The 21800-nt window shown below is 44.5% G+C and overlaps 1 protein-coding gene across 3 annotated transcripts in view; it reads right to left on the bottom strand.

Moving 5' to 3' along the window:
* LOC137430737 (uncharacterized) overlaps nucleotides 1-21800 on the bottom strand; it is a 265309-nt gene that overhangs the window by 193608 nt on the left and 49901 nt on the right. For all 3 annotated transcript variants that reach the window (XM_078781624.1, XM_078781623.1, XM_078781625.1), the window contains exons 4-7: nucleotides 15332-15403; nucleotides 14626-14734; nucleotides 12685-12836; nucleotides 6984-7151 (exon numbers count right to left, since the gene is read on the bottom strand). In XM_078781624.1, the coding sequence (XP_078637750.1) occupies nucleotides 6984-7151; nucleotides 12685-12836; nucleotides 14626-14734; nucleotides 15332-15403 (501 nt within the window). The remainder of the gene's footprint in view (nucleotides 1-6983; nucleotides 7152-12684; nucleotides 12837-14625; nucleotides 14735-15331; nucleotides 15404-21800) is intronic.

Below are 21800 nucleotides of genomic sequence, written 5' to 3'. Positions count from 1 at the left end.
CTCACTCTGAAAGGACCTTCTGGCAAACCTTCCTATCTACTTTCTTAACAATCCCCTTGATGAAGTTCACTTATTCCAACTCCTGGGTCTCACTATCAGCCATGATCTTTCTTGGACAAATCATATTTCAAAGTTGGCCACCAAAGCCAGTGATCACTGGGCAACCCCCATAGTACAAAGTTCTTATGTGGCACACCTGAATGCCTCAACTCTGTGTTTGCCTCAAACTCTTGTGTCCCAAACCCATCTCTCTCTGTACCCACATGCTCCTGGACTCTGTGGCCTTCTCTCCTGACAAGGTGGAGAAGTTTCTGTCAAACCTAGACTCTGATTCTGCAACTGGACAAAATGGCATCAGCCCACGGGTCCTAAAATCCTGCTCTGCCGCTCTATCTCACCCTCTCGCTGTTCTCTTCACCCTCTCTTTTGCTCAAGGTCATCTGCCATCAGCTTGGATATCAGCCAACAGCACCGCTGTACACAAAAAGGTGCAAAAACAGATCCTTGCAACTACAGACCAATCAGCCTTCTCCCAATTATCAGAAAAGTCATGGAATCCATCATTGCTTCAGATATCAAATCTTTCCTCTTCTCCAATGGCTTGATCTCTGATCATCAATTTGGCTTCAGACCAGGTCACTCTACTCTGGACATGCTGCTTCTGCTGTTTCAACAATGGATGGAGGTCCTCAATACCAAACAGGAAATTAGAGCTGTCTCCCTTGACATATCACGTGCATTCGATACGGTCTGGCACCCCGCTCTGCTCACCAAACTCTCCTCCTATGGTATCCATGGAAATCTCCATGCATGGCTGGCGAACTTCCTCTCTATTCGTAGTCAACGTGTGGCCCTGAATGGGTTTCTCTCATCTCCCCTTCCTGTTCAGACTGGAGTTCCCCAAGGCAGTGTTCTGGGCCCTGTGCTTTTTATGGTCTTCATCAATGATCTCTCTCCCAGTGTGTACCCTGGTTAGAATAGGTACACCGTATCACTGCGTGTCGTAAGAGGCGACTAAGAGGGTTGGCATCAGGAAGGGCATCCGGCCATAAAAACATTGCCTCAAAAAGAGAACCATGACAATTACAACTACATGTGGGCAGGGTACAGCCCGAAGTGGAGATCGGTTTCTGAGGTTTGGGACATGGAATGTAGGGACAATGACAGGGAGATCAGGAGAAGTGGTGGAAGTATTGGTCAGAAGAAGAGTGGACATATGTTGTGTGCAAGAGACGACATGGAAGGGAAGTGGTGTGAGAATGGTGAAGGGAAGGCAGGGACAGAAATACAAGTTTGTGTGGCAAGGGTGCCTGGAGGGCGTGAATGGTGTTGGTGTCCTGTTTTCTGAGGAGTTTGTAGACAGTGTGGTGAATTTGACTGGAGTGAGTGATAGGTTGATGATGGTGAAAATGCTGATTGGAAAGCTCTTGGTGAACGTCATCTCGGGATATGCTCCGCAGGTTGGTCGAAGCGATGAAGAGAAGGACAAGTTCTGGTGTGCGATAGAGAAGCTGATGGAAAACGTGAAAGATGAGGAAGTTGTTGTGGTAGGAGGAGACCTAAATAGACATGTGGGAAGAAGTATGGATGGTTTTGATGGAGTTCATGGGGGTTACGGATATGGTGTGAGAAATGGAGAAGGTGAAAGGATTTTGGAGTTTGCTGATGGAGCTGATTTGTTGATTTGTAATACTCAGTTCCAGAAAGAGGATAATAAGCTTGTTACATACACGTCAGGTGGGTCGACGACAACCGTTGACTACCTGATGGTGTGTAGGCGAGATAGGGGGCACCTCCGGGACACAAAGGTGATCCCGGGGGAGGAGGCTGTTTCACAGCACCACTTGGTTGTCTGCGACGTAAGGGTGAAAGGTGCGAGGAGAGCTCGGCGGGTGAAGTACCAACCGAGAATGAAGGTGTGGAGGTTGAAAGAGGTGACAGTAAGGGAGGCATTAAAAGAGAGGCTGAGTAGGGTCGAGGATGATGTGGTTGAGCTTGAAAGTGGTTGGATGTCAACGAAAGCTAGTCTGTTGGGAGCCGTTGGTGAGGTATGTGGATGGACAAAAGGACCACCGAGGCACTCGGAAACATGGTGGTGGGATGATGAAGTTGGAAAGAGGATTGACGAGAAGAGGAAGAAGTTCAAGGAGTGGCAGAAGGCGAAGGGTACGGGAGCAGAAACAGCAGAGCATGAAAGTTATAAGGCAGCCAGGAAGGCTGCAAAGAAAGAGGTAGCAAAGGCGCAGGAGGCATGTAGGAAAATGTTCGGAGAACGCTTGGATTCGGAAGAGGGTCAGAAAGCAGTATTCAGGATTGCAAAGCAGATAGCGAAAGAGAGGTGTGATGTGATGGGGGTGACTTGCTTGAAGGATGAAGTGGGACAAATCGTTGTCGACCCAGATGGAATTAAAGGAAGATGGAAAAGATATATGGAAATGCTGTTGAATACAGAAAATGAATGGGATGGCAACATAGAGAGTAACCCAGTTTTAGGACCGGCAGAGAAGATAACTGAGAAGGAAGTTGAGGAAGCGATAAAAGCCATGAAGGGTAGAAAAGCGGGAGGGCCGACGGGAGTTGTGGGAGATATGTTGAAAGCAGCAGCAAGTTGGGGTGTGAAGAGAATGACAGAGATCTGTAATCTGGTGGTGAAAGAAGGCCGCATTCCAGTGGATTGGGAACTGAGTTCCCTCGTCCCTCTATACAAGGGGAAAGGTGACCCTCTGGAGTGTGGCTCGTACCGAGCGATAAAGTTATTGGAGCATGGAATGAAGGTATTGGAAAGGGTGTTGGAGAGGAGGATAAGGAAGAAAGTGAAGATCGACGAAATGCAGTTTGGATTCATGCCAGGAAGAGGAACGACAGACACGCTTTTCATTGTGAGGCAGTTGCAGGAGAAGTACATGGAGAAGAGGAAGAAGTTGTTTCTTGGGTTTGTTGATCTGGAGAAAGCATTCGATCGGGTTCCACGCAAAGTATTGACATGGGCATTGAGGAAGTTAGGAGTGGAGGAATGGTTCATCAGAGTAGTGATGGCAATGTACAAAAGAGCACGCACAGCTGTAAGGACGAAGGACGGGAACAGTGGTGAGTTTGAGGTGAAGGTGGGAGTGCATCAGGGGTCGGTACTAAGTCCACTACTATTTGTAGCTGTGATGGAGGTGCTGGCTCAGAACGTAAAGGAGGGTTTACCGTGGGAGTTGTTGTATGCAGATGATCTGGTGTTGATTGCGGAAAGTATGGATGGACTGAAGGAAAAGATGAACACGTGGAAGGAATGTATGGAGACAAAAGGTCTGAAGGTGAATATCGGAAAGACGAAGGTGATGGCAAGTGGTAAAGCATGTGGTGAGGTGGAAAGAACTGGGAAGTGGCCCTGTGCTGTGTGTAGGAAGGGTGTCGGAGTGAACTCCATTCAGTGTACAATATGCACTGAGTGGGTTCATCAAAAATGTAGTGGTCTGAGAGGGTCATTAACCAGTGTGGCAGCTACATTCAAATGTAAGGTGTGCACAGAGGGAGCTGCAGATGGAGGAAATGTTGAGTTGGATCTTGGAGACGGCGTGAAGCTGGAAGGTGTGAAAACATTTTGCTACCTCGGAGACATGCTGAATGGAGAAGGTGGATCAGACTCGGCAACGGTTGCTCGAGTGAGATGTGCATGGAAGAAGTTTCGGGAATTGAGTGGCGTGCTGATGATGAGGGGAGTGTCATTGAAGCTGAAGGGAAAGGTGTATGCTGCATGTGTGAGAAGTGTTATTATTTATGGGAGCGAGACATGGGTAACGAATGTAGAGCAGCAATGAAGGTTGGAAAGGGTGGAAATGCGAATGGTTCGACGGATGTGCGGAGTATCGTTGAGAGAGAGGAAGACAAATGATGAATTGCGAAAGATGATGGGAATAGAGCCTGTGATTGATGCTGTGAAGAGGAACAGGTTGAGATGGTTTGGTCATGTGTTGAGGAAGGATGAAAGTGACTGGTTGAGAAGAGTGATGGAAATGAATGTAGAAGGAAGTAGAAGACGGGGAAGACCGAGAAAGACTTGGCTAAAGATGGTGGAAGAAGAAATGCGGGCAAGGGGGTTAACAAGGAGGGATGCAGAAAATAGGGCAAAATGGAGAAGATTGTCATGGGGACCGCAAGGCTAACCCCCGCTCTAGCAGGGAAAATGGCCTTTAAAATGCATGTTGTTGTTGTTGTTGTATCAATGATCTCTCCGACTCTCTTGAAAATCCTCTCAATCTCTTTGCTGATGACTCCACTCTCTGCCGCTCCATTCCTCATTCCTAAGATCGGCAGTCTGCAGCCTCCTCACTCTCTGCAGACCTGGCCAAAATCACAGACTGGTCAAACAAGTGGTACATGTCTTTCAATCCTGACAAATCTCACACTCTTACTATGTCCCTCCGAAAAGACTGACTGGACAACCCTCCCATCCACTTTCCGAATAATCCTCTCCAAGAAGTTCTGTCACTCAAGCTTTTGTGTCTCACTATCTGCCATGATCTTTCCTGAGAAAACCACATTTCAAATCTGGCCTCCAAAGCCAGTCTCCAACTGGGCATCCTCTGTCGTGAGAAGTCCTTCCTTGGCACACCTCAGCTCCTCACCACATACAAGGCTTTCATCGGCAGCTCAATGGAATACTGTTCTCCCCTCTGGGCCAGTGCTCCTGCCTCTCATCTAGCCCAGCTTCACGCTGTTGAAACCAAAGCTTTCAGAATCATTGGAATCTCCCGCAATGAAGCTAACTCCGAGGGCCTTTCACTTACTCACTGCAGGCAGATTGGTGGTCTTTCTGTCTTCTACCGACTCCTCTCTGGCCTTGCTCCCCCAGCTCTGTCTGGGCTCTGTCCCCCAAATATTCCTACAGGTCGCACATGATCTGCCTGCAACCCTCTTATGGTTAAACTGCCAAAATCAAGACTCTCTGCTCACCTTCACTCCTTCATTCCTCTTTTCTCCCACCTATGGAACAAACTCCCTCACTCTCTTCAATACCACTCCTCCCTCCAGGTCTTTAAAACAGCTGTTCACCACCATCTCTTATCTTCCCCCATCCAAAACATTGATCTTTTCTACCCCCCGTTAATTCACCCCAGATACACTTTTTTGAAATACCAACTTCTTTCATGGAAGTCCTCACAATGTCCATGTGTTTTTCTTACCTCTCCCACCACTCCACCCCCATTCCCATGCCTCCCCACACAGATCTCCCAATGTTCCTGCTCTCAAATGTTGTACTTGTGTGCTTCCCTCTCTCTCCCCATCTTGTCTCGCACTCCCTTTATCATATGTTTTATGTGTCAGTTTGTCTTTTTGTGATAAATGTTACCTCTTACATGAGCCTCGATCTTGTATCCAAAAAGTAATTAAAAAAAATAAAAATAAAAAGAATACAGCACTTCAGGGGAAAGTTTATAAACATTTAAAAACTAAACCGCGAAAACTATCTGGGGAAATTCCCTAAATGAGGGCATGAAGGATTCCTAAAGGGGATTAAGGATTCCAGCACAGGTTCAGAAGCAGGAACAGAAGAATAGTAGATTGACAGCCAGGAGAGCAGAGAGCGAAGGAACAGGGAGGTGTATAAGCAAATGTGTTAGTACGGGAGAGACCTACTTTTAAAATTCTTCGTTTATGTTTTTTTGAAGGTTAGGTGAAAGTGGATCAGATGAAGAAGGATAATGTTGACGAAGTATGATGTGAACTGGAATTGGAAAGGTGTCGGCTGGAGAGGATTGAGTTATGAAGAAAGGAGAAAAAAAAATGAGTGGGGTGAAACACTTGGTCGAAGAACGAATGAACGCACGGGGAGAGAAGGAAATTAGATTTTTTTTTTTGAGGTTTTTTTTTTTTAAATTAAGACTTTAAACAAAGGGTCAGATGTTCGGGGAAGTATGGGGTGAAAAAAAGACTGGAAAAAACAGTGAGAGAACGAAAGTAAATGGACCACAAACGACCGCCGAGAGGAGACAACAAAGCCTCGAGGCCTGGAAAACCAGGCCTGAAAAACGCGGCAGGAACCAACCGACGATTATACACAGGTATGCACAATTTACACCGAGATCTAACTAGAAAAACACAGTAGGCACTCATACCATAAAATAAAAATACAGTTTTGACAAAAATACAAATGGGAAAAATTCTTAACTTTGGTAGCGTGGAGAGCTTGGAAAAACACACGACCTCGCCGGCAAAACCGGAAGCGACCTTTTTATGCGGATTTTTAATTATTTTGCAAAATCTTCAGAAAAAAATTCCACTTTGACGTTATGGGGGATTGCATGTAGATCAGTGACAAAAATATTTATCAATTTAATCCATTTTAAATTCAAGCTGCAACACAACAAAATGTGAAAAAGGTCATGAGTTGTGAATACTTTCTGAAGGCACTAAACTGTGGCTCATTTAATCTATGGGATGACAGCTCAAGGAGTTTGGACTCAAAACAAGAATTTGTGGTCATAGACAAATGACATTTAATTTTAACAGCGTGTACATTAATACCTGATAACTTGCCCATTATAGATTGGCATTAAAAAAGTGCTCAAGGACTCCTAAATAATCAAGTTCTCCTCTATGGAAGAGGATGAAAACAATCATCCCCTAAAGAATAAAATAACAAGAGTGAGAATTGCTTTGCATGTTGCAATACATGTCCCCTACCGATGTGATATTTTCGAAGTCCATAAAGGGCATAACTTTGTGAAAAATTGACGAAACACCAGGAAACTCGAACTTATTCTGTAACTTATCCAACTTATCAGAATATGTCGAAGGGTATGGGAAAAAGTCTGAAAAACCACATGTGGGGCAGACGTACGGAGAGATGGACAGCTGGACGGCCAGACAGATAGACAGGCAGATGGAAAGCAATCCTGTAGTCCCCTTTGGTGAAACTGGTAGGGGACCAATAACGTGAAGTGAGTGTAAAACCTGATAATAAAGCAAAAGACCATTGACATAAAACTGCTAACCTGGTGGATCTCTTGCCAGCCATTCTCATCAGCCAACCCTAGTTCTGCCTGTTCTTTCAACAGCATCTCGCAGCAACATGGGTCACCTCCAGAAATGGCTGTGTGATATAATGGGGTTAATCCCCTGGAATCTCTGTAGTCTGGAAAAGCACCAAGGTCGAGGAGAGTCTGTGGAAGAACCAGCAACAAAGAAAAAGATGTACATGAGCCGAAAGACTCAATAAAACGGCAACAAAAAAGAATCCAAGTGACGGTCTTTTTATCGAAAGCATGCTACAGCACTGAAACTTCCCCATTCAAATTACCCCATTGGATAACATGATGGATTAATAGAATTCCAGTGGTTGAGGGTACTGTTACGGCTTCGTCACTTCCGCTGTTGTGGTTTTCACCCACTTGACATGTTTCTGATATTATGTATTATTATTATTCTCAAAAGGTTTATTATTCAGGAACAGCGATCTAAAGTTAAAAAGGTTCACGTAAAATGATACAGGAAACCGAACCGGAAGAAAAGGAGGTGAAGAGGAAGAGGCGGCGCGGCCAAAGTTGGAGAAGACGCGTGACGTCAAGGCTCCATAGTGAGGCTGGTCTACCGACAGTCGCGAGGGAATTTTGAGTTCCTTGAAAGGACATCCGGCGATAGGAGTTATCGCTGGAGCGGAAAATCTGCATAGTCAGATTTGGGGCGCTGAGATTTCGATGAATCCTCGCCTAGTCGCATCGGCTCAAGTAAGAGCCGTCGGCCATTTTGAACCCCGCGCTTCGGACACCGACAAAGGTTTTGCCTCACGTAATCTTCACCCCAACATCCTACCGTTTGTCGGGGATGTGTGTGTGCGACCGCTTCGTCTCCAATTACGTTGCGGTTCGCTGAGTGAGCGGTGAAGGTGCCCCTCTGAAGGGTGCCGTTGTACAGTTTCGGCGGGGCGATCCCCATTGTCAACTGTACGCGATTCGAATATCGACTGGAGAGCGAGATTCCGGCTTCGACTAGATATCGTTCCAGCGACCGCTGAGGCGAATTACATTCGCCTTGGAAAAGGTTATAGAGACAATGAGGAGTGGCCTTTTCACTCGCTGGGAGCAGTGAGTTATTTGACTTTGTTGATGGTATATAGAGTGCACTCTTAATTGCCATTTGTTGTGCCGTTATCCCTGTGTGATTTTCAAAATATTATTTGTTCATTTATAATCATTGGTGTGGTTTCACTATTGATTTCTAACACAGGTCTGAGCTAAAATGAAGAAAACAGAGATGCAGACAGTGGTGATAGAATCTATGGTGGAACTACGAACATGGAGAGAGGGAGCCTTAGATTGGTTACCAGAAGAACAAGAAAATGTGGAGCTCCAAAAAATGGAGATGCAATTGCACAGCCAGGAAAGGTTAAAAGCACAGGAAAGAGAGCTCGAGGAAAGAAGAGCTGTACAGGAAAGAGAACTCCAAGAAAGGTTAAAAGCACAGGAAAGAGAACTCCAGGAAAGGTTAGAAGAGAAAAAATCAGAGGAAAGGAGAGCAGCAAGGGAACTCGAAGCAGAGGAGAGAAAAGCCGAAAGGGAGTTAAAGGATCGTGAAATGGGGCTTCAGCAGGAAATTAAAGTCAAGGAGCTGGAGTTAAGGAGAGAACGGGGAGAGGTGCCATCCATGCCGACGGGTTCGACAACTAGTCAGAACACCTGGGATGTTGGCAGACATGTTAGGCTGGTTCCACTCTTCAATGAAAAGGAGGTAGCCAAGTTTTTTTTACACTTTGAGAAAGTGGCTCGAATGCTAAAATGGCCGGAGGAGTCCTGGACCATATTAGTGCAAAGTGTTCTGGTGGGTAAAGCTCAAGATATTTATTCGGCTTTACCGATTGAGCAATGTGCAGATTATGAGATAGTGAAGGAAACCATTCTCAAAGCCTATGAATTGGTCCCTGAAGCTTACCGGCAAAAATTCCGGAATGCCAGGAAGAGGGAGAGTGAGACCCATGTGGAGTTTGCCAGAATGAAAGAAACCATGTTTGATAGGTGGTGTGATTCAAAAGGGGTTGGGAAAGACTTCGAACTATTACGATAATTGATCCTGGTGGAGGAATTCCAACAGTGTGTCCACGAGGACATTAAAGTACATCTGGAGGAAAGGAAAGTACCAACGTTGTATGAGGCAGCAACCATGGCAGATGGCTATGCCTTAACACACAGGATGGGGTTCCACAAACCTAACTACTCGCCTAGACTTAGCCAGGAGAGCTATGGTACATCAGGGGCAGAGAAGGAAAATTCATGGGTGCGGCCTCGAGACAACTATGAGTACAAATCTGATACCACTACTTTTAGGGAGCAGAAGACAACACCTCCAAGGCAGACCTATCTTCCGGGAGGCTCGAGGCAGACCACAAGGTTCTCCTCCGGGCCTACTTGCGCTTTTTGCCATAAACCGGGACACTTGATGTCCCACTGTTATGCTCTGGGAAAGGAAAATCAGGAGCGGAGTTCGACTAGTACAACTCTGAATGCAATGCCAAATGTGAGAAATCGCCCTCAAAAGGGTTACCAACCGTTTATTTCAGAGGGGTTTGTGTCCTTGGATGGAGACTCGACAAACCAGAAACCGGTTAGGGTCTTGAGGGACACAGGAGCACATCAGTCTTTGATGCTTGAAGGCATTTTGCCATTGTCAGAGGAGACGGCAACTGGTGATAGTGTTCGTTTACAGGGGATAGGTGGCTGTGTTAGAGCTCCACTTCATATCATCCATTTGGAGTCTGATTTGGTGTCAGGACCGGTCACTGTAGGTTTACAAGCCACTCTTCCTGTAGAGGGAGTATCTTTTGTTATCGGGAATGATGTGGCCGGTGGTCAAGTTCCTGGTAACTCGATGTTTGTTGAAAAGCCTAGGAGGAAGTACCCTGAAACTAAGTGTCAGCACACGCAAGTCAGGGATGGAGGCAATATTGGCAAGCTCTTTGTAGGGGGACTGAACTTCAAAACCAAGGAAGATGTGCTGGAGTCTGCCTTCAGAAAATATGGACCGCTTTTGGAAGTGCTGCTGATAAAAGACAGGGAGACACAAAAGTCAAGAGGGTTTGGCTTTGTCACGTTTGAAAACTGAAAGGACGCCAGAGTTGCAGAAAAGGATCTGAATAGCAAGGAGTTGGAGGGTCGGACCATAACAGTAGGGAAGGCATTTCATAGGTGTCGTGGGGGCTACAGAAGAGGACAACGGAGTAGTAGTTTTAGTGGTGGCCGCAATCGATATTATTATGGAGGCTCCCAGAGTTACGGCAGCCCCCGAAGGAAGGATTATCAGAGTAGTGGCCGAGAAGGAGACCACTATTCATGTGACTACAGTGACAAGCGGTCCCACCGTAATTATTATGAAAGTCCGGAAAAGGTGAAGCACTGAATGCTGCGGAGCCGCCGAGGCAAGATTCCTACACGGATTAACCGTGAGCGCCACGTTCCTAAAGGCATCTATGTGGTGAACTTTCCTGCACGGACTAACCGTGAACTCCACGTTCCTAAAGGCGTCCATGTAGTGAATACTTCCAGGCCTCACCACCCAACAACCATGGGACCTGGCTTTCAGCTCGGCCTCCCAGGGAAAAGTGCTGTAGACTTGCTTGACTTTGGATTTTGATCACCACCCCTTAACCTTCATTCAAAAGAAACGACAAGTAAAATCAGAGGGTGATGAGATGGAGGTTGGCTTTGCAGGAGTCCAACGGGGAAATTGAACATGGAAAGGGCAGGGACAATGTCGTGGCTGACGCTTTGTCCAGAGTCAATTAACTTTGGAAATCTCTGTGGGTTGTTCGAAATTTTGTTGCTTTATTTTTGAGATGTGATAATTGTTGCTCATGGGAATTGGTGATTTGGGTTGTGAGTTTATTTTTGTTTGTTCAAAGAGTTTGCATGCAAATAAAGTTTTCGCTGTGTTCAAACTTTCTTTCTTGAGGGGAGGGGGGGGGGTGTTACAGATTCGTCACTTCCGCTGTTGTGGTTTTCACCCACTTGACATGTTTCTGATATTATGTATTATTATTATTCTCAAAAGGTTTATTATTCAGGAACAGCGATCTAAAGTTAAAAAGGTTCACGTAAAATGATACAGGAAACCGAACCGGAAGAAAAGGAAGTGAAGAGGAAGAGGCGGCGCGAGCAAAGTTGGAGAAGACGCGTGACGTCAAGGCTCCATAGTGAGGCTGGTCGACCGACAGTCGCGAGGGAATTTTGAGTTCCTTGAAGGGACATCCGGTGATAGGAGTTATCGCTGGAGTGGAAAATCTGCGGTCAGATTTGGGGCGCTGAGATTTCGACGAATCCTTGCCTAGTCGCATCGGCTCAAGTAAGAGCCGTCGGCCATTTTGAACCCCACGCTTCGGACACCTACAAAGGTTTTGCCTCGCGTAATCGTCACCCCAACATCCTACCGTTTGTCGGGGATGTGTGTGTACGACCGCTTCGTCTCCAATTATGTTGCGGTTCACTGAGTGAGCGGTGAAGGTGCCCCTCTGAAGGGCGCCGTTGTACAGTTTCGGCGGGGCGATCCCCATTGTCAACTGTACGCGATTCGAATATCGACTGGAGAGCGAGATTCCGGCTTCGACTAGATATCGTTCCAGCGACCGCTGAGGCGAATTACATTCACCTTGGAAAAGGTTATAGAGACATTGAGGAGTGTCCTTTTCACTCGCTGGGAGCAGTGAGTTATTTGACTTTATTGATGGTATATAGAGCGCACTCTTAATTGCCATTTGTTGTACCATTATCCCTGTGTGATTTTCAATATATTGTTTGTTCATTTATAATCATTGGTGTGGTTTCACTATTGATTTCTAACACAGAGAATAACATATTTTTCTGCCGGGGCTCCTCTCGGGGTTTGGAAGGTTACCGAGACCAGGGGATTGGTGAGGAACCCGTAACAGTACATAATCCAGCAAAATTAAAAACTTGGATTGGAAACTTCTGGAAGATGAACTGATCACAAGACAATTGCCATTTGGCTATTAGGTTGTTGTTTAAAAAATGGAAACTGGATCATTAATGATCTTTAGAGATGAGATAACCTATGCCTGGTGTGAGCTTAACAGTTAAGGTGGCTGAATAAGATCTTAGGGTCTTGAGTTTGACCCCCTGTTATGCCATTAAATAACACCAGGTGCATTGACTTAGCCTATCATGAAAAGTGAGGATCAGCTTACTGGAAGCAGGTGACAATCAGCGGCACAGCCATGCTCCCAGCAATGATGCAACCAGCAGCCACAGGCTGCATATTAAGTAGTGTTGGGATAACCTGCCTGACCTCACCTGATCAAGCTTACATGTGATGCTAGTTCACACATCATTGTTGGCATTGCACTCAGAGGCACCAAAATGCTACCGATGAAAAGGCTATGGCATACAAATCAAAATTTCCAAATGGTGGATGGGATGAAAAATTGGCTAACCACTTCCAATGATAAAGAAGAGGACAGCATCACACATTCCCGTGCATTATAGTTAATCGTCGCTCGATTACTGCACGCATAAGAACGAAACAGGTGAGATGAGGAATGAAAAGAAAACGACAACAACGAAATCCACATGGTACCATTTTACCATTTGTGAAATATTCCAGGCACTAGACTTCTGCTGCCCCCTAATGGCAGTGCAACAAAAACATAAGATCCAACCTATCTTCTGAATGTTTGCACCATGTTTACCCTACCTCAAGAGTGTCAGGGTTGTGGGTACGGGCAGAAATGTGCAGAGCGGTCAGCCCTCTTTGGTTGAGAAAGTCGAGGTGAGCACCGCCATCCCTCAGGGTGATGAGGAGCACAGAGCCACCGGGAAGCTGCGCAGCCAGGGTCAGTGGTGTCTCTGATTGGAAATGGTTCAATGGACATTGCAATTATACACAAGGAAATTGAAAATCAAGGCACTGCACTCTTGCCCAAATCGTCTAGAGGACACATGGGGGACTCTGCCACATTTCATTTGTTGTCAAAAGCTCAACCACTGACTATGACACAAAGCAAGGTGATAAGCAGTGATTCAACATTCTCTACAAAGTACAGTGGATTCCAGTTATTAGCAACCTCTAATTTTCCCCCAAAAGAGTCTCAATTATCCTAAACGTGTCATGTGTATAACATGGTAATTTATATAATGAATGCTTCGTTCATACCTATTGCGCATTTATTGAAGTCGTCTGATTTCTGGAACTTGTGGCCTCAAGGTGAATCAACCTCCTGGTATTCTGTGCACGTCAGGTTCAAAGCCAGGTGACTGGCATCAGCTAAAATCGTTTCCAGTCCACTTTGGTTCTTGGGGCAAAGACATTTTGAGCTCCCCCTCTGGCTAGCTCTTCCACTAAGGTTCTTCAACATGCGGATGCTGAGTTGCCAAACTCACTTAGAAGATTCTACATCGGAAAGCTCATCTGCTGTGTCTACATCGCTGTTTAATTCATCAAGAGCTTCAAATTATTCTGCCTTTAAACTCAAAGCATCTCGAGAACACAAACTTTATCAGTGTGATATGGGCTTACAGGATGGCTTAAAGATACGCACACTCACCTCTAAGCTGTCCATCCTGGGCTTAAATTCCGACTTGGCTATAAACTGTCATCCTGGTGTTTCGTTAAATTGGTGTCCTATCTGCCAGTACCAGTTAATTGAAGTTAAGATCCCATGGTGTCCTTCGCAAAGAGTAGACGAGCTATCACCATACTCTAAACAAATTCCAAATTCCTGCCCTAACCAGTACAGGACATTTCATCAGCATACTTCTTTTCTCCGACACGTACGGATGAAGAAGTCAGAGACAAGTCAATAGGTTTTGAAGCCACAAGGACACAGCATGATGATCATGAGTAAAGAGATTCACAATCTTATCCATTAGACACCATTTCCTCTGAACCAGTGTTGTTATTGGTCAATAAGGATTTATCCCCACTGTCATCAATAAGCATTGTGGCAGATGCCAATGATGGAATTCAACTGGTGAGACAAATAACTGGGATCATATCTGGGGAGAGGGTTGCCAGTTATCTGAATTTGTTTTACTAGCAACGGTACCCGCCCTACAGGCGGGGCTTCAATTGGGAGGCCCAAATTAAAAGGCAAAATATCAGAAATTGAAGGCTTTTTTTATTTTAAACGATTTATATAAACATCCGTTAAATCATATCACACGCAAATCATCAAAATCTCAACAGTATTTGTAGAATTTCAAATAAAGCCACATCACTGTTCATATCGGCAAATATTATTCCAACGTGTTTGGAAAAACTGGAAAATTGGAAAATTGGAAAAAAAAATGGAAAAACAATATAGCCTATTTTACTCCAGGGGGTCCCAGGATTACCCACCCAAAATTTCGTTGCGATCGGTTCAGCCGTTTTTGCGGTACCTGGGAGCAGACAGACAGACAGACAGACAGACAGACATTTGGTGAATTATAGTAAGATTATCAGGTCTGCTATTAAGTGGCAACGACTGTATTATCTCGAATAAGTACAACAGGAAGACAGGAGGCCACGACATCTACCCAATGACATAATGACGTATCTCTTAAGTAGTGACGCTTACATCCTTCATAACGGAATAAGAGTTAGATCACAAAGTAAGAAAATCTGTGTATGTTTGTGGACATGCGAATGTCTGACCCCCGGTTTCTGGATCATGCAAGTTCGGGTCGAGGCCTTTCTCCAACATCGCCGCCATTTTGCATGTGTTGCCATTCCGCACATGCATTATAAACCTTCGTAGATTCCCCTGCACACTCAAACACACTCATTCCACACTCACTGCATTTTAATGAGTACATTGCACACATTTTACATCCTCTGGACTAATTGTACATGGGTACTGCAGTTTACTAGACCATTGATGAATGAAATTGAGAGATCTCCATGGGGCATTCAGTGCACACCCAAAGGTCACACAAATCTTCCCAAGTTCATATTGATACCAGTCCTGGGCACTGCTGTTTCTGTCTTAATGGATTCATTGGCAGGACGAAATGGTGAAAGTGAAACTTGTGGAAGAAAAACCCCAGATCCAAACCAAAAGGACACCATGAATTGTGCAGCGTGCTGAATACACATTGTGGAACTTTGCTTTAATTGCAAAGAAAAAAAGAAACAAAGGTATTAATATGTGACGGAGATGAAATGGAAATAAAGTTTGAAAACAAATTAAGACAGGGGTGAAAAAAACGCAGGAAAAGGTAAGACACGCCAAGGGAAGGTGTCTTACAGCTTCTTCGCATCATACTATATAATTAGTGGGTTAAAGTAGACACAGACAATTAAAACAAGGTAAGATGGCTGCTCTTTCCAAACTTGAAGGACAGCTTACTCGATAACTCACCTTGCTGTGTAGTTTGGTAAGCTGTTTCTCACTCAGGCAGCAATGCTTGTAAACTCGCTTCTTGTATCGGAACTAAAAAAAAAAAAAATTTAGAATCAAAACGTTTCACAGCCAATCAGGGGCTCACAAATCAGCAATATATATGAGGCGTTCTCCATTTAAATTGTTTGGAAATTCACTTAAGGTCCATTTTATAATGCGGGGACTTGGTAGAGAGCAAACCTCCACCAGACTGAACACTTTACATTTTGTATCCTATTGATAGGCCGGATCTGGATCCGGAATATATGAATGAATGATCGTTTTAAGGCCATTTTCCCCGCTAGAGCGGGGGTTAGCCGCTTGAACCAAAATCGAATCGGCTTGTTCTTGTCACGTAACCAAATCATCCACCAAGTTTCGTCCGAATCCGTCCACAACTTTTTGAAATACCGTGCTCCGTATCATTTTCGCCCCATCTCTCAATCACTTAAATAATTTTGAAAATGCTCGTTTCTGGATCCGGATCCGGATCCGCATCTTCACCAAAATGGAATCATTTATTCCTTGTCAAATACCCATCCTGTCCAACAAGTTTGGTCCGAATCCATCCACAACATTTTGAGATATCCTGCTACGTATCGGTTTTGGGCCTACCTCCCCTAAGTGAAGAATCGCTTAAAACATTCTACTAGCCGGATCCGAATCTGGATCTTCACCAAAATCTAATAATTTTGTCCATATCATAGACAAAACCAACTTTCGTCCGAATCCATCCACAGCTTTTTGAGATATCCTGTTCACAGATAAACAGACAAACAAATAGACAGGGGTGAAAACATAACCTCCGCCCACCTTCAGTGGTGGAGGCAATTACAAATTCCAGGCCTGACTAACTGCTGGGAAGACAATGGCAACGCACCCAGTATCTCCCTTGCCAAGCAGCCAGGACCTGCCATTAAGCAGAGCACACAATCAATCTTCTCAAGCTCTTTCTCTTTTTTTTTCATTCACAATTGTTATCTCTATATATAAAGGAGGAGTGTCTGTCTGTCTGGATGTCCGCTTATAACTCAAGAACTACACATCGGAGAAACGTTTTAGACACAGATTCGGAATCAGCATAAAATTCCGGTGGTTATAGGCTACTTTTTATTTTAATATCAATGGTTTAAAAAACCGCGCCAGCTGCAATTCCATGGTGTAGTTTGTGGCGGCGCTATTGCCCCTTTCCGATCCCATGACGCATTGCGGTTCCGATTCGCGATAAGGTCTATGCGCTATCACCGACACTTTTCCACCTTTTCCATACCTTTTAATCAGATTTACCTTATCGTCCATCGTAACCACATTACGCTTGGAAACACTAGCATTATCCTTCTTCGGACCCATGGCTAACACAGACACAGTAAAGGAATATTGTACGTCGCCTCTGTTTTGAATGAGAATCAGCGGTTGCGCGTACATACAGTATACTGTGCGTACATATTTATATATTTTTAATGTGCTTTTTATTGTATTTTAAATTGTTTTTTAGCTTCGTTTATTGATAATTTATGGACTATTTTATTTATTTTAAATATATTTTTAAGGAAAACAAATGTTGTCACGTCCGTAGGAGTGACGTAAAGTCGCACATAATGACAAAATGGGCACCATTTTTTCGCGCCAAGAACGGAAAAACATTCCTCATTAATATCATCCTGGCCAAGGTTCGTCAAAATTCGGAAATTGCTCTGGCTGTGGCCTCAAGTGGAATTGCAGCTACACTTCTTGAAGGAGGAAGGACAGCACACTCAATTTTCAAACTGCCTTTGGATTTGACCACACAAGACACCCCAACCTGCAACATTAGCAAGAATTCAGCAAACGCCAAGATCCTTCAACAGTGAAAAATCATCATCTGGGATGAGGCTACTATGAACCACAAGCAGGCATTCGAAGCAGTGAACAGAACACTCCAAGATATTCACCACAACAAGAAAATCATGGGTGGTGTGACAACTGTTCTGGCTGGAGACTTTCGTCAGACTCTCCCAGTCATCCAACGGGGCACAAGAGCAGATCAAGTCAAGGCCTGTATCAAGTCTTCTTATCTCCTCTGGCCACATGTGCAAAGACTTACCCTGAATACCAACATGAGAGTCCACCTTCTTGGTGACAACACCTCAGGGGCATTCTCAAGCCAGCTTTTGAAAGTTGGCAATGGCCTATACCCTCAAGATGCATCAGAACAAATAATTCTACCATTTGGACAGTTTGTTGAATCAAAAGATGACTTGATCAAAAAGGTCTTTCCCAATATGGAGACCCAGTTCCAGGACTCATCATGGCTTGCCGAAAGAGCCATTTTGGCCTCCAAGAACAATGCTGTTCAAGAGATCAACAATTTGCTCCTCCACCAACTTTCCGGTCATGAAAGAAATTATGATTCTCTTGACAAAGTGACAGATGAAGGTCAGGCAGTAAACTTCCCAACTGAGTTTCTCAATAGTCTTCAGCCTCAAGGACTCCCAACACACAGGTTGATTCTCAAGGTGGGAGCACCAATCATGCTTCTAAGGAATCTTGATCCACCAAAGCTGTGTAATGGAACACGATTGACAATCCAGCAAATGATGCCGCATGTCCTAGAGGCAACCATCCTCTCAGGACAATACAGAGGAGAGAAAGTATTCATTCCAAGGATACCACTTATTCCACCTGACCTTCCATTCTCCTTCAAGAGGATTCAGTTCCCCATCAGGCTATGTTTTGCTATGTCCATCAACAGGGCGCAGGGGCAATCAATGAAGGTTGTAGGCCTGAACTTCACAGAACAAGTGTTTGCCCATGGCCAGCTGTACATGGGCTGCTCGAGGGTTGGAAAACCAAGCAATCGTTATGTCTTGGCACCAAGTAAGAAAACCAGAAATGTTGTATACCCAGAGGTTTTGAGAAATTGAAAATTGACAAAACGTCATGCAGGAAATGTACTGTGATATTGCTCTAAAATATACATGTTCTTTTCATCATATATTTGTATTATTCTTATTCAACCCGGGCGAAGCCGGGTACCTCAGCTAGTGTTCTTATAAACACGAGTTGTCCGTGTGTGTGTCCGCGTTTTATTCAGAGATGGCTGAACGGATCTTCATCAAACTTTCAGAGGTTCATCAGTGAGTGCCTGGGAGTGTTTTAGGAGAAAAATAATAATTTGAAAATAAAAAGTTTGTTTTTTTGGACTTAAAAAAATAAATAATAATAATAATAATAATAATAATAATAATCGCTCGATAGTGCTGAAGCCTTTTAAAATTAATGACAGTTATATACAAGTACACATTTGCATAAATAAATACAAAACAATTACCAGACATTTGAATACAAATAAATCAAACTATTCCAGAAGTGCACAAATTTGGTAGTACAGCTTCTTCTTCTTTCTGACCGGCATCACACTTAACTCAGAACGTGAACCACATTCACTCAGAAACGTGAGCCACATTCACTCAGAAACGTGAGCCACTCCCCTTTCTCTCCTGCCTCCCCCCTCCTCTCCCCCTCCTCTCCCCTTCCCCCTCCCCTCCCCCCGCCTCCCCCACTCCCCCCTTTCCCCTCCCCTTCACCCCCTCCCCTTCCCTACCCCTCCTCTTCCCCCCTCACCTCCCCTTCCCCTCCTCTTACCCCCTCCCCTCCCCTTCCCCCCTCCCTCGTCTCCCTCCCCCTCCCCTAACCTACCCCCCTCCCCTCCCCTTCCCCCCTCCCCACCCCTCCCTTCCCTCCTCCCCCCTCCCCTCCCCCTCCTCCGCCCCCCTCCCCCGCCCAGCAATGCCGGGTACTTCTGCAAGTCTTTACTAATTCTCCACTCTCTTGAAGGTGTGCATATCTCACGTGGATGGTGTGCCTCCTTTTCTGTCTTTCACTTTCCTTCTTCCACTTCTTTCAAATCTCTCCATTCTGTCACTACCTATGGGTTTCTTATACTCACATGGAATAAGGCACCCATCAGTGTGAACCTTTCCTCGCGCATTAAACTTCATTTTGCCATGGTTTCTGCGATCTGTTTTACGGTTAAATCAATCCTGTCTGATTGTGTATGCTCTTTCTGATGCGTTGGAGGAATTGGAAAAAGCATGAAGTAATATAATCTTCCTTTTGGGTGCAGAGAAAGATGGTTTGATGAGAAAACAGACACATTACACTTCACGCACAATGGGCAGAAGAAGTCCGGTGCACCGGGCTCGATAGAAACAAAATGGGGTGAAATTTCAAGCTCCAGCCTCCTCCTTTCCCTTAAATCTTTAAATTCTCCTCTTCTCAATGGCGTCACTCCCCCACCCATAACTGAACATAGCAAGTATATTTATTGCTTCCGGATTGTGCTTGTGTTCTACAAGTGCAAGTGAGCATCTGAAAACGCAAAGCCCATCCGCATCCGTTTGTATTCAGACGTCCCTTCCTCTTCCGTATGCCAAAATAACGAAGAAAAGAGTTTAAATATATATATACAAAATGAAAATTGATGATTTTAAGCAGCCTTGACCTTTGAGCTTTAGATGTAAAAAAACAAAAAACAATCGTCTTGTAGCTTTTGATTGGTGAACCAATTCAGTGACACAATATGCAAATTCTTGAAAATTCGGTTCAATTTGATTAAATTTAACAATTTCATGTGATGCTGACCTTTGACCTTTTGGCCAATTATAAATTGGCCTTCTCCATATTCTCATTCTAAAGCTTTGTTGAAAATGTGATGACAAAACTGAAATGGTAAATTTAAATTTCAGGTCAAATGGATAAAAATTGATGATTTATGTGATACTGACCTTTGACCTTTTGACCTTTTGACAAAATTATTAATTTCTCCTCTCTGAATTATCATAATAGAGCTTTGGTCAAAATTTGATGACAATAGCTTAAATCGTAAAAAAAAAGGTTATGGCCCGGACAGACAGATAGACACATGCACGCACGCACTCGCACGCACACACAAACGATTGCAAGACCCCGTCTCCTGCTATGCAAGGGATAGGCTAATATGTGAGTAGCATCAGCTCTCTATTTATGTGCAGTCCAAGCCCCGCCCTATGTGCAGTCCAAGCTCCGCCTTATGTGCAGTCGAAGCCCCGCCTTATGTGCAGTCCAAGCCCCGCCTTATGTGCAGTCCAAGCCCCGCCTTATGTGCAGTCCAAGCCCCGCCTTATGTGCAGTCCAAGCTCCGCCTTATGTGCAGTCCAAGCTCCGCCTTATGTGCAGTCCAGGCTCCGCCTTATGTGCAGTCGAAGCTCCGCCTTATGTGCAGTCCAAGCCCCGCCTTATGTGCAGTCCAAGCCCCGCCTTATGTGCAGTCCAAGCTCCGCCTTTCTCTTGGTTTTTCGAGTGATGTGTCGCTGTCTCAGTCCAAGCTCCGCCCCTCCCCTGGCCAAGGGAGCGAGGCTCCACAGGCATACGTTTGCTCACTCATTTCATGTATGGACATTTACAGACAGTTTTGTGATTTTTTTTCTGGAATCGTGGTCTGAAATTACATCAGTATACGAAATGTCATCCTTCTAACCACCTAGAAAGTATTAAACATTTATATCTGTGAGTGCGTGTCGAAGAAGAGCTTTATATATCAATAAATATATGTCTGTACTTATATCTACATGTTGATACTTTTACCCTCTACATATTAAAAATAAAAAAACGTTTATTATCTCAAATACTTATCCTGTGGGGGTCTTCCACAAACATATCAGGTGCCCTACCTGTTTTTCATTCAATACCGTTTTAAAATTTATAAGAATTAGAAACAAAAGTTAAACTTTGTATTTTGCACGCGAGTTCATCAAAAGATGCATTTTTCAGGTTCTACATCATTATGCAACACAAGAATGACATCCCACACGTCAACATTTTCTGACCATAGTTTCAACCAATTCATCTCGATTTGTCTGAACACAAAGGTCACTTCCAGTTACTCCACTCGCAATAACCGACCACGAGTTATCCTTGTCAAGAGCTGCAGGCCCTCCGGGACGGGCAATGAACTGTGATGAAGGCAAGCAGAATGTGGTGGTTGACTGTGTCTGCTTTTAATTACTTCTAGCACAAGCATTGCAATTAAAAGAGACATCTTGCACACCGTTCAAGATAAAATTGTAAACATTTCACAAATACGCCAAGGTCTGCCGCCACGCATGAACAAAATTTGACATGATTTTCACAATTTTTCTCTTTACCTCCGCGACCAAAGGTGGATGGAGGTTATGTTTTCACACCTGTCTGTTTGGCTGTCCGTTTGTTTGTTTGTGAACAAAATATCTCAAAAAGTTGTGGACGGATTCGGACGAAATTTGGCAGAGATGTAGCGTATGTGACAAGGACGAAATGATTCGGTTTTTGAAGATCCGGATTCGGATCTGGATACTAGAATTGTTTAAGTGATTCTTCACCATTTGAAGATAGGGCCAAAAACGATACATAGCAGGATATCTCAAAAACTTATGGATGTATTTGGACGAAA

Source organism: Myxine glutinosa, chromosome 7 (genome assembly GCF_964187855.1).
Source record: "Myxine glutinosa chromosome 7, kmMyxGlut1.1, whole genome shotgun sequence".
Lineage (NCBI taxonomy): Eukaryota > Metazoa > Chordata > Myxini > Myxiniformes > Myxinidae > Myxine > Myxine glutinosa.
This window is presented reverse-complemented; position numbering and strand designations above follow the sequence as displayed.